Source organism: Monodelphis domestica, chromosome 1 (assembly GCF_027887165.1).
Source record: "Monodelphis domestica isolate mMonDom1 chromosome 1, mMonDom1.pri, whole genome shotgun sequence".
NCBI classification, from domain to species: domain Eukaryota; kingdom Metazoa; phylum Chordata; class Mammalia; order Didelphimorphia; family Didelphidae; genus Monodelphis; species Monodelphis domestica.
The window spans coordinates 443,595,558-443,608,589 of NC_077227.1; the positions used below are offsets into that span (position 1 = coordinate 443,595,558).

A 13,032-nucleotide genomic window follows, 5' to 3' on the forward strand; every position below is an offset into this window, starting at 1 on the left:
ATGATTAATTTCCTTTCCTTCCCCTCTTCCCTCCCCCTTCCCAGAGTCAATATCTCCCATAGTTCTTTCTCTCAATGTGGTTAGCATTCTTTTATATAAGTCCTTTAGGAATGTTCTGGCTTGTTGCATTGCTACTAGCAGCAAAATCCATTACATTGGATTATTCCACAATGTTTTACTTTCTATGTACAATGTCTTCCTGATTCTGTTCATTTCACTCTGCATCAGTTCATTTAGGTTCTCTCAGGTCAAATAGAAATCCTCCGGTTTGGAGGGAAAGACCTCCAGGAATTGATGCAGAGTGAAAGGAGCAGAACTAGGAGAACATTGTACACAGAGACAGATACACTGTGGTACAATCAAATGTAATGAATGGACTTCTCTATTAGCAGCAATGCAATGATCCAGGACAATTCTGAAGGACTTTAAAAAAAAAAACTTTTAAAAAAAGTTTTTTAATGAAGAACACCACCAAAAAAGAAATCCTCCAGTTCATCCTTCCTTGCAGCACAATAGTATTCCATCCATTAGATACTACAATTTGTTAAACCATTCCCCAGTCAATAGATGACCCTTCATTTTCCAATTTTTTGCCATCACAAAGAGTTCTGCCTTACCTTTGCAAACACTTGATCGTGTAATTTGGAAGATGCCATTAGAGTTGTCTTGGTGAAAATGAATCCTTTTATAATGCTGAAAATGATCACAGCCAACATGTTTGCCACATACACGCACTGGTAAATGTATTGGTCGGGATTCAGCAATATATCACCAGGCTGACAAGGGGTCTCATCATGTGAAGTCCTGCAGCCCACCTGTGGAAAGAAAAAAAGACAAGAAGTTTATGAAATGGGTGATGAATCTGAATTGTCTCTTAGATGACATTAGTGGGAAAGGAGGTTAAAGAACCATTTCAGGGAAAACTGAAGAGGATGGGATAGATTTTGAAAACTTGACTTATTGCTGGTAACAAAGTTATCTATCAACCAATGAGTTTGTGATTCAGGGCCCCAGAATCCAAGGAAACTATTCCTCAGTGTGGGAGCATATATGTTTCATTAGGTTCTGCCATTTAGTGAGGAGAGCAAGCAAACAACTGTGCATCTTTCATTTCAAAGGCAGAAGTAAATGGGCTAGAGAACAAGGGTAGATGGATAGCTAAGAGAAGCACCAAACAGAATTCATTCCTTTGGCATCCCACAACTCTATGAACTCTACTGTCTTTGACATGAGGACACTCAGAAAGAAAAGTAACATTGAGCATGTTGGGAAATGGGCTAAGCCAACCCAGAATGACATAGACTGAACCTGACATAATCTTAATGGGTTTTACCAGAAAACCCCTCTATTACTATCTCCTGTGAATGATTTTGGAAAAGTTGCTTTACTTATAAGAGTCTCAGTTTTCCTACCTATACAATAAGATATATCTCTGCCTATTTCCATAAAGAGGAGGTAACATGGTTAAATGTTTTGAATCTCTTATGAGAAATGTGTGAAATAAATTCAAGGAATTCTCATTATGACTTAAACTGCTTTCTAGCTTCATCTCTTTAAAGTGAGAATGTAGCTCTCTAGCGGTAACCCAAGAAGATATAATATCCTACTTAGAAATGCCTTTTTAATTTTTCTCTGGGCTGTATGTTTAAATTCACATGACCATTAAGGAACAAACACAGGCCATTTTCTAAACTGTTTTTATTGCTTATGGTAATAACACAGATGGAAATTATGAGCCTGATAAATGAGCCTTTTTTAGAGCAAAACTTTCAGTGCCTTCCTCAAAGTGTAACTTATAAAGGACCCAACTTGGGAAGAAGCCTCTATCACACTCTCAGTTTGGACCCATCATTCATGGAAAGAAGGGAAATGCATGAACATGGAGACATTATGAGCCAAGTTGTCCTTACAAGGGTAAAGAGAGTAGATACCATCAAGATCCTCATGGGTTTTTTCCAGTCTTTTGGAAAGTCTCTAAGACTTCAATCAGCAACTGGGCTCTTCTGGTATCTTGAAGCCCTCCTTTGGAAAGTTGAAGATGCAATCAATTTTAGAATATCCTCCCCCAAGGGTGAAAAGTCTTTGTGAGTTCATTTGCTCTTCCCAAAGTTTGGTGGAAATGTCTAGTTTATGTCAAGTTCCAAAAGTTTTTTGGAGGTTAGATTTCTACATGCTGGGGGCATTTGACCTTGTTTATCAGATCAACATTTCACTGTGGCTGCCACAGAGAAAGCTGAAGTAGGGAGGAGTGGAGAATAATTAAGCAGGGGTACTGTGAAGTAAGCACCTTCCTGCCTAAGCTGGAGACACCACTTTTGAAGGATGTTCCAGAAGGTGGAAGAAAATGGATATTTACATTTGTGTAATGGAAAAAAGAGCTTCAAGGAACTAGAGAGCCCCCAACCCTTCATTTTACTTCTAAAAAGACTGATGCCTCAAATATTGGATACTTTCCCTCTCTACTGGAATGGCTTTGCCCCAGGTTAAGCTATTTCTAGTTATGTCTTTAAATGTTGGTACAGACTTTAAAAGCATGTTTGCATTCAGTGAATTAGAGTGATACCAATACTGTAAATACCAATATTACTTAAATATTTTTAAAAAGTAAAATGAATGAAACTTACCCCAGATCCTTGATCTAGCCAGTAACCTAACCACCAGTTGCTGAAGGCTGAACTTCCAATCATCAAAAAGAAGAGAAACACCACAGAGATGGACCGGAGATACCCTGGAAGAGGAGGGAGAAATTCCCAAACTAGTTACTCATATGATAGAAGTCAGGTTTTTTTGTCCTCCTGGAATCCAGATATTTTTGGGGTGTTTAAATGTTCAAAGTAGTATCTCCAGCTGCCCAAACATTACAGCCACCTATCAGGAACCACCTCACATGAGGGTGCTCACATGTAAAATTCTGCGCACAGAGCACTGTCATCCTGGATTTATTTGTTCCCTTCAATTGGAAAATTGGTCCTGATTGTCTGCCTATGGCACTGGAGTGTTACAAAAATGTACATTCATTGAGGAGACTCAGAATTCTTCAATAGAATGCTGATCTCAGGAGGAAAAATATACACACTACAAGCAACAAAGATTCCACATCTCCAAGCCTGGCACATTCCTTTGTGATGGGGATTTTGTTGTGAAAGCAGGTACTATTTTGAATTGACTGGAGTCATATGAGGTGATCAGAGCACTCCATTTCAGGCGATGAAGCTGGTCGGCTCCTGGTTCCCACTTGTTTTTCCCTAAAATAAGGGCTGGCAGCCTTACTGGGAGATAAAGAATGATTCCATTGAAATATTGAATTCCTCAGACTTTAAATTTCAGGAAGGGTATTGATTAACAGCTCTAGTATAAAATAGTAATTGTTAAAGAAATCATAAAATGTGAACTAAACAGTCTTAAAAAGAATCGAGCAGAAATGAAAATCAGAGACATTTTATACCAGACCTCCACAAGCCTTAATGTACTTGTGATAGGTTGTCCAGGTCACTGATCCTTCCTGGCATGTTTCATTCTGAATGAGTTGGTGTGTAGGAACTGCCAAGAAAAACACAAAGGGCAGTAGTCAGTAGCTGTATATAAGATTCCCACACATACAAACTGACTTCTAATTGCGCACAACAAGTAGTGGTCCAGGATTATAGCCTGTCACACTGTCACCCTAAGTCCCATTCTAGTTTCTAGGCAGCTAGAAAATAGCTCCCCCAAGCCCATAAACATACGGTTCAACAAAATAGATACTGCCTGCAAAGGAACCCCGGCAGCCCTGTCTGAATATACCGTTTTCTGATGTTGCCCTTTTCCCAGCTCCTACCTCTCAACAGAGCAAAATGAAAAGGTCAACACCCAAGCAAAGCCAGAAATCAAAATCCTTCTTCTAAGCAAAAGGCAGTTATGAATAGCATTGGGCTGATGAGTGCACTATAGATATACAGACTCTGCCCTGGTAAGAACAACTTTCACAGCTCAAGAGCAACTCACTGAATAGAAACTCCATTATACACTGCCTGAGAATCTTTCTCTTCCTTGAATGTACTTAGCAGGGCTCAAGAACATTAGCCTCTCTCTGAGACAACAAAATGAAGAATAATTCTCATAAACCTCAGGATTCACGCAGGCAGATCCTAATGTCTGCTCTCTCGTAGCTCTAAAAAAACTGACCAAATTCTTTCATGAGTTCATTAGTAGCACCGAGAGTATCTCTAGTGTTTTCTCTTTAAATACATTCTAAAAAATGCTTTCACACCAAAGATAGCAGGCCTCAGTTTCTTGAATCGTCTTTGCAAGTTTCCTTCCTTTCTTTTCCCATTAGTTTTCAGTAAACTGCTCAGTTGATGGATGCATTAATTTTAAGTTATTAGAATTCCTGCTAAAAGACAAGATAACCCTAGCGATGGGTAAAGCCATTTGACCCTGAAATTTGGAGTGATTTTTCTGATGTCCAGTATGAAGGCATCTCATTCACTTTCTCCCAACTATGCTATATCTTTCATTGCAGGACCTTTTGGGACTCATCTCCCTCGTCTTCCCTCCAACATGTGGCAAGAGACAAAAGGTTCCTACTTTGAGGTCCAGGACCCCTCCAAGGCAGCAACAATGATTTTCCTTTTCTCCACCTTGTATCTATCACAGATTTTTCACTTAGAAGGCATTTTTTTTATTAATGGTTTTTTTCAAGTTCTAAAACCTCAATTTTGAAAAAATAATCCCTCTTTTCATCACTTTTTAAGAACTTAAAATTCATTTGTGAAATGATCACCCTAGTACAAATATCAATAATATGGAAATAGGTCTTGATCAAAGATACTTGTAAAACAGAGTGGAATCGTGTGTCCGCTATGGGAGGGAAGAGGGAGGGGAGGGAAAGAACACAAATCATGTAGCCATGGAAAAATATTCTAAATTAATTAAATAGAATTTTCCAAATTAAAAAATAAGTAAAAATAAATAAATTCATTTGTGAGTAGCTCCCAAATCTTCCAAAAGAGTAACATGGGGTGGTGGCAAAAAAAAAAAACTCAATTAGAGTCTGAAGAGCTAGAAAGTTCTTACTCCTTAATTAGTATGATCTTGGACAAGTCAACTAATCATGCTGAGCCTTATTTTCCTCCTCTATAAAGTGAGGCAGTCAGATAAGATGACTCTAATTTGGGCTCAAGTCCACTCCCCATTTGCAATATCTCTCTATTTCCTCAGCATTTTGTATTCACTTTGGTTTGTGATGGATAAACTTTCTTTTTTTCTTATTGTTTCATGTAGCTGCAGAATTAAGATTCCCAACTCAAGAGCAAAGGCTCACATTGCTTTACCCCACAGTGCTTAGCATCGAGCTGGGCATACCTGGGGCTCAGCATTTGAGTGTATGTAAAAAGACCTGTAGTCAGAGAGGTCAGTTCAAGTCTGGGTTTTGCCACTTATTAGCTGTGGAACTATAGGGAAATCATGAAGGCTCTTCTGGCTACATAGTTCTTGTCTATAAAATAGGGATTTCCTGAACTATATTATAAAAATGTGAGCTATTATTATGAGCTACTACAGATAATGCTTTAAAATAATGAATGCATAGATGAATGAAGCAGTAAGGCAGAAACCAAAGAATGCTAGTCTTGGATGAGGAAGATCTGGATTGGAGTTCTACCATGGACACTAGGTGGCATGAAATTGTCACCTATCTGTCATTAGATTAGTTAATTAATTTCCTCATCTATAAGAGGGAATAATATTGGTAGCACTTGCCTTCCAGGGCTGTTGTTAGGATCAATATTGTACATAGTTTGCTTTGTAAACCTAAAAGCTCTCTATAAATATCTATTGTGATGAATGAAACCATACCTTTTATTTCTATAGAGTCGAGATCTGACTCGGATTCTTTTCCTTCATCTTTCTCATCTTGTGGAGCCAAAGCTAGGATTAGAAATAAAGACAGCTATGGAGCCATTCACTAGCCATGAGCAATAAGAGAGTTGAGACCCTAATTCTGATTGTACCAGCATTTTTCTCTCCCTTGGAATCGGGATCCCCCTGGCTCTCCTTTTGGGTGTCCACCATTGCTTCATTGTAAATGTCTTCAGGATCCTGGAAACAAAATAAAATTCCTCCTGAAAAGGAAAACCTGAATTCTGCCAAAGAAAGAAACCCATAAGTAGCTCCTCCCAAACATCTTTTTGGAAAGACTGCAAGTTACCTTGAATTGCAACCCCCGAAGGTTGTGAATCATTTTTGCGTATTGCCCTCGTTTCAGCATGAGTTCCTTGTGAGTTCCTTTTTCACAAATCTCCCCATCTTCTAATAAAATGACTTCATTACAAAATTCTAAAAACTGCAGAAATGTAAAAGTAATCTACAATATGATGCATTGGAAAGACAGAAGGTAGAAGCACTCATTCAAAGAAAATTACAGAGTGAAATAGTCTCTTCCATTGACCAAGTATCTCCCATGGTCCCTCTTAGCTTGGCACCTAAAAATGTCCTGAGTACCAAAGTGGTCACATAACCTTGTTTGGTTTTGTTTTGTTTTTTTGAAAATGTTATTAATTAGTCAATTTAAAATATTTTTCCTTGGTTACAAGTCATGTTCTTTCCCTCCCCTCCCTGTATCCCCTTCCATGGCCAATGCACATAACATTGTTGAGAGGTAGCATGGTATGGCAGAGAGAGGGAGGCCTGGATTTGGAATCAGGGAGATCTGGCTTCAAATCCCACCTCCAGTATTTACTAGCTGTGTGACCCTAGGCAAGTCACTTAACCTTTCTAAAATTCAATTTTCTCTTCTATAAAATGGGACATGATAATACATGTAGTAATCTATCTCTCACAGAACTATCAAGAGGCTCAGATAAGCTATTATTGTAGGTAAAGTTTTCTGCAAACTTTAAAAGCATTGATGTTTGTGATTACTATTAGCATTTATAAACACAAACAATATAATCATCCTAATGGGGAAGAGAATGATGATTTAATAAACATTTACTGTAGGTAAAGCATTATGCCAAGCACTTTACAAATATCTCACATTAATTAGGAAAATGAAATTAATAAACCTCAAAAAGTATTGTGGCAGTATGATGTAGTAGAAAGAGGACTGAATTTAGAGTCAGAGGGTTCAAATCCCAGCTCCCCTACTTAATATCTGAGTGACTTTGGATAAATCATTTGAGCTCTCTGAGGTTTTTTCTTCCCCTGTGGAATGAGAGGATTAGACTAGATCTCTAAGGTCCTTTCCAGCTCTTAATCCAATAAAATGTTCAAGAAACACGAGAAATTTATTTCTTCTTCTTTCTTTGAGTTAATTACAAATTATCCAATTCCCATTTGATACTAATGCCTTTGTTAATTAATAATACTATATATTATATATAATATATACATTATATATAAAAATTATATATAAATATATATAAATAATACTATATATATAAATAATTAATAATACTAATTTCCTTTGTTAATGATTCCTATTTATCCTGTATAGAGCTTGCTTTGTTTAACTTTGTTTCCATATTATTTCCTCCATTAGATTGTAAGCTCCTCCTGGGCAGAGACTATCTTTTGCCTCTTTTTGTATCCAGGGTGCTTAGTATAGTGTTGGTCACATTGCAGGCACTTAACAAATGTTTATTAATTGCTTCCACAGTAATGTTATCGCCATCATCTTTACCATCATTGCTCATTATTGTTACTCATCTGCACAATAGACTATTACACCCGCTGTTGTTGGTAGGGCCTCTATAATTCCTATAAGTTCATTATATATACATGGCTTCAAATACATAATTAGGGTACTATAGTATCACCCACATATTGGGATTACTTTTACCCCCAAAACTCTTATTTTCATGATCAACCCTTGTCCCACAGAGCTGGACTGAACTCTATTTTCCATTGATTCTGAAATAAGACTGAGCTCATCTCACAGAGTCAAATCTGTCCTTCCTGTGGGAAGAGGATGTAATCCATCTGAGAAAAAGGGGTTTCTTTTAATTTTTTTCTTTCTTTTTTTTTCAATGTACAATAGGCACCTATGCTAATGAAGAACTATGAATGTTCATCAAAGACCTTCTGGCTGAGTTTAAAATTTGCACATTCTTCTTTGAGATGCCTGAAAGGAATGTCACTTCTTATCTGTTCAGACTTCAGGGAGGCAGGACTAGTGAACTCCAAATTTAAAAAGTCTTAAAACCTTGAACATCCATTGGTCAAGTCTTTATAAATCATGCAAAGGTCATTGAACAGACACAATGAACAAAAAAATGGTTCTCCAAGAGAAAACATCAAATGCCCAAACCTTCTTGGCATCTCAGTGGAGAGAATGACTTGACTTTTCAAGGTCTAGGTCACACCACTCTTACGGTTCTTTCTTTTTTTTTTAATATTACCACCTAACCGTTACATAGTACATTTTTGTTATATTATTTCACAGTAATCTGAGGTAGGTGGATATTTTTCCTACAAGTTATATCTAAGAAACTGAGCCTCTGAGAGGAAAAACAAGTTCTCCAAGGCCACACAGACTTCATGGCAGAGCCAGGACTGAAATTCAAGTCTGGCTAAGTAACTGAATTGTTGGAGATATTTAAGTAGTTCCTTTATTGAGACTCTAGGATAAAATATAGGCTTGTGTTTGGTATTTAGAGCCTTTCACAGTCTAGCTCCAGGTTATCTTTCTGACTTGAGATTCCTCCTCCCAAAACACTCTACACTCCAGCCAAAGAAGCATGCTTATTGCTCCCTATAAACAACATTTCATCCCCTGCCTCTGTGCTTCCAACAGGCTGACTTGTATGAACAGACCTGAATTTTTCCCTCCTCACTTCTGACTCTTGGAATCCCTAACTCTATTCAGTGCTCAACTTGAGCCCCACTTCTCGGAGATGTCTTTCCTGATACTTCCCCCTGCTTCTGTTCAAGATTTTAGTGTTCTTCCCCTTTATCCTGAACTTGCTTTGAAGAGATTTTGTGTCTACTTACTTACCTGTTATAGATTATGAGCCTGTTGTTTCCCCAGCAGAACCTAACTTCAAGGCATGAACTTTTTTTTAATCTTTGTGCTGGCACATCTTAGGTAGTTCATAAATGTTTGTTGAATTTGAAAAGTTGAATTGAATTGGTTAGTATATGGCTGCTGACTCTCTAGCTGAAGTTCTTTCTACTGTACCAAAACATATACCTCAACTCAAAGGAAAAATTTAAAAAGTATTTCTGACTAGCAATCCTCAATGTCAATCAGTCCAGTGATACTCCATGATTTAATGGAAAGAGTCCAGCACGTGAAGTCAGAAGCTTTGGGTTAAAAAGCTCACACAGTTATTATCTGTGTTACCTTGGACAAGTCTCTTCCTCTCTGGACCTCAGATTCTTAATCTGGAAAATGAAGGGGTTGTACTAAATGATCTCAGAGGGCCTTTCCAGGTTCTTAATTGTTCTTACATTGCTGTGCTCTATTTCCTACTAAACTTGAGCCAAGGAAGCCTCATTCATTGGAGGAAGTTTTCTGTGCATTTCCCAGAAGGTGTACCTTTTGCCTGCAGAGGCTTTCTATAGCACATTCCATGAGTCTTACATAAAACCCTGTTTTGGGTTGCAGAAGGATAGACAGCAGAGAGATAGGAGCAAAAGAGGAAGGATTAGAGATCATCTGGCCTAATCCAGATTCATTTTATTGATGAGGAAACTGAGACTCAGAGAGGTTAAATTATTTTTCTATGTTCCCACAGGGAGTAAGTGACATGGTCAGAATTCTGATTCCACGTCTTCTGATTCCAAAGCTACTCTTTCCATTGTACTACATTGTCTCTGGGGCAAAAGTCAGAGCAATAGGAAGCAACCTGATTAAGGCGTTTTTCTTTGGTCTTTGTGCCCCTAATACCTGGCATCATGAATTGTTGGCTTTTAAATGGAATAATGTGAAGAAAAAGCAAGTATGGTGAACCTGGTCATGGCTTCCTGAATTGGGGCATCTTTCAAAGCTTTTTGGCAACAGGCTTTGGTGTTTGTCCATTGCCCAGGAGAAGGAGTATTCAAACTAAACAGAGTGGTTTTGGATTTAAAGTTCAGGATTGCTAGCGTGAATATGGATATGTGTTCCCTTCCTGTTATGTTGGGGACTCAGAGGAATCAGATGGTAGATTGAGTGGTGTCCCCCTGGAGAGGCAGAAGGGCAGAGTCACATAGGTATGAGTGCAAGGATCATTTCCTAACTGATTCAATTCTTTGCTGTTTACCTTCCTGATTTATTTTAATTACGTGCCTTTAGCTTTTGAATTCATGCATCATTTGGTATGGCCTGGTATAAAGATATACATTGGTATAGTTTGAATAAGTGAAACCTGTATGGTGCTAATAAAGATGTGCTTCATTTTATTTTAGAAACTTACATAGACTGCAATCCCACATCAGATTTCTTTGGCTAGTTTGCCACAGTCATTGCACTTGTTTCTACTTATATTAGAAAAAGCCATAAACTATCCCAAAAGTGTAAAGGCAGAAGATTCCTCCTGCCCTACTATACCCTCTCTTCCTTTCTCTTCAGACTGGACTGCCAGGAAATGGAACTCATTCTCCCAGTGCCACCTGGTGGTTAGTTGCATTTTCTTAAAGGCAAAAAGTAAAATGAAATTATCTTGAAGTGTGTGGGAAGAGTGGGGAGGAGACACCCACAATTTGTTAGAGCTGGAAGAAAGCACCTTAGAGATCCTGCAGTTCAACCTCCTCACTTTTATAAAGGAAAAAACATAGGCTTAGAAAAGTTGTCCAAAGTCACAAGGCTTCTTAGAGACAGAGCTATCATCATAGCTATGCACACAAAGAATAGATTTGCACAGGAGATTAAATATGGTATTCCCTTTGGTTAGTGGACTTGTAATGCTCCTCTAGCTTGTATTCTACCCTCTGCATGGTCCCAGAGTGTGTATAGCCCTAATTTTATGGTATGATGGAATGCAAAGAGCCCAGGCCAAGTTGGAGCCAGGAAGCCTGGATGCTCACTTAATTTCTCTGAGCTTCAGTTGCTCTATCAGTAAAACAGGTATAATTATCTTTGTGCTACCCACCTCACAAGGAGGTTGTGAGGATGATGTTTTGTAAACCTCAAAGTATTATATCCATTGGGAGTTAATATTATGAATAATCTAGTTTGCTGGCTGTACAAATAGAATGGTGTTGAGTCAGAAAGTGTCCACTGGTAATGTGGCCACAAAGAACACCTTGCTTCCCATTACCTGTAGCTGGTGAGTCACCAGAACTATGGTCTTCCCCTTTAGTGCCTTTTTAATGCACTCTTCAAATATGTATTTCCCAACATGGGCATCCACCGCCGAGAGTGGGTCATCCAACAGGTAGATCTCACGGTTTGCATATACAGCTCGTGCTAAACTGATCCTCTGCTTTTGGCCTCCAGAGAGGTTGAGGCCCCGCTCCCCAATCTGTAAAGAATAGAGGGAACATGTCTTATTGGCCCTTCCATTTTCTGCTTGAGAGGAATAACCAGTTAGCAGAGAAGCTAGTCTAAATTTTCAGTCTGGTGCTTCCAATTTATAATGAAATCACACACACACACACACACACACACACACACACACACACACACACACACACACACACACAAACTTCAAGCTTGGCAGTGACAGAGGGACAATCATCTTTTCTTCCTGCCCCTTCTCCAGACCAGAATAATATGAATGTCAGACTGGAAATAGCAGAACCTAGACCCCAATTATATCCTTATGGAAAACTTTTAAGGTGAAAAATAGTTTGCTAAGAGTCTTTGATCAGAGAACTGTTCATGGCAAGAGAATGTTCTTCCCTTCACCAAGAGGCAACATGTTGTTCTTGGAAATTTTGTAGAACCTTAATTATGACAGTTAATCTAACAAATCAGATCAGCAAGGTGAAGCACCTCTGAAAACATGGATCCTCAAAGCCTGCTAACTTCACCTTAGCTGACGATGGTGGCAAAAGACTAGACCTACTCATATCCAAAGAAGTTTGGCCTCACTCAGTATCTTGTTCCTGGACTTTGGAAGTCTAGTTTGGTCAGATCAATAAGAGGCAAAGTGCAGCTGAGGAACCATGATGAGAAGAGACAAAAACTTCTACTGAGGATTCTAGAAGAACTTCAACTTTAGATTTCATCAGAAGTCTTGTTGCTCCTCAAAGAGTCTTCAACTAAAGTAGGTCCCCATTAGTCTGAGGGATCTGGGAGAAGAGCCTGCCTATATAGTTGCTGTTCTGGGTGAGGACATGGCAATGCTCACCTCAGTCAAATCTCCATAAGGAAGATTTTTCAAGTCCTGCCATAAGCCACAGACCTTGACAGCATGTTGGTATCTAAAGAGGAAAATTGAAAGAGCAGGATTTTTGAGAAAGAATTCCAAGATGTGTATTGTTGAAAAATTTAATACTTGCCTTTGAAACTCTATTTTGTTTCTAAAAGTCACACTGTTCTTCAGATTGGCATATGGAGCAAGGTTAGGTATATGACCCTGTTCTAACCATCACCTCACCCCTATACTTTCAGGGATGGGAGCTGAGACTTTGGGTGAGTGTAGAACTCAGTCTAGTCTACAAGACTACATTTCTCTCTTACCACCAGCAGCCCCCACATCCACCTTTGTTCTACTAATAAACCTGATGCCCTCTTTCCTCAATAGGTTTCACTTTAACAGCATGGTCTTAAAAATGGAGATTTTGTTACCATTCCATTAAATCACTTCCAGGAAAGGAATAGCAACGCATCCGGACGGTGGCATCAATTAATGTCAGGACTGATTAAGTGCATACCTGCCACTGATTTCAAGAGAGGCTTAGGTTACTCAGCCTAAAGCAAAATTAGTGACTTCATTTTTCTGCAGTCAGTAAACATATGTGCTGTTATGCTAAGTCCTTAGCATATGCTACTTGACAGTGGAGATAAAGTTCTGATTCAAATTAGCTTCTCAGTGTGTGAACATGGGCACTGAGAAACAGTTTCTTCCAGTCTGCTAGGATGGTTTGAATAAAAAGCAATATCCATTTGGCCATTATAAATGTTGC

The 13,032-nt window shown here is 38.7% G+C and overlaps 1 protein-coding gene across 3 annotated transcripts in view; it reads right to left on the reverse strand.

Moving 5' to 3' along the window:
- Window positions 1-13,032, reverse strand: part of ABCC12 (ATP binding cassette subfamily C member 12) — a 68,061-nt gene that overhangs the window by 25,375 nt on the left and 29,654 nt on the right. For all 3 annotated transcript variants that reach the window (XR_008915296.1, XM_001370228.4, XM_056812261.1), the window contains 8 exons: window positions 12,255-12,327; window positions 11,220-11,423; window positions 6,188-6,322; window positions 5,991-6,078; window positions 5,836-5,907; window positions 3,451-3,540; window positions 2,625-2,728; window positions 618-815 (listed from right to left, as the gene is read on the reverse strand). Coding sequence is in view for 2 of the 3 variants with exons in the window: in XM_001370228.4 (XP_001370265.2) it covers window positions 618-815; window positions 2,625-2,728; window positions 3,451-3,540; window positions 5,836-5,907; window positions 5,991-6,078; window positions 6,188-6,322; window positions 11,220-11,423; window positions 12,255-12,327 (964 nt within the window). In the remaining variant the exon portion in view is untranslated. The remainder of the gene's footprint in view (window positions 1-617; window positions 816-2,624; window positions 2,729-3,450; window positions 3,541-5,835; window positions 5,908-5,990; window positions 6,079-6,187; window positions 6,323-11,219; window positions 11,424-12,254; window positions 12,328-13,032) is intronic.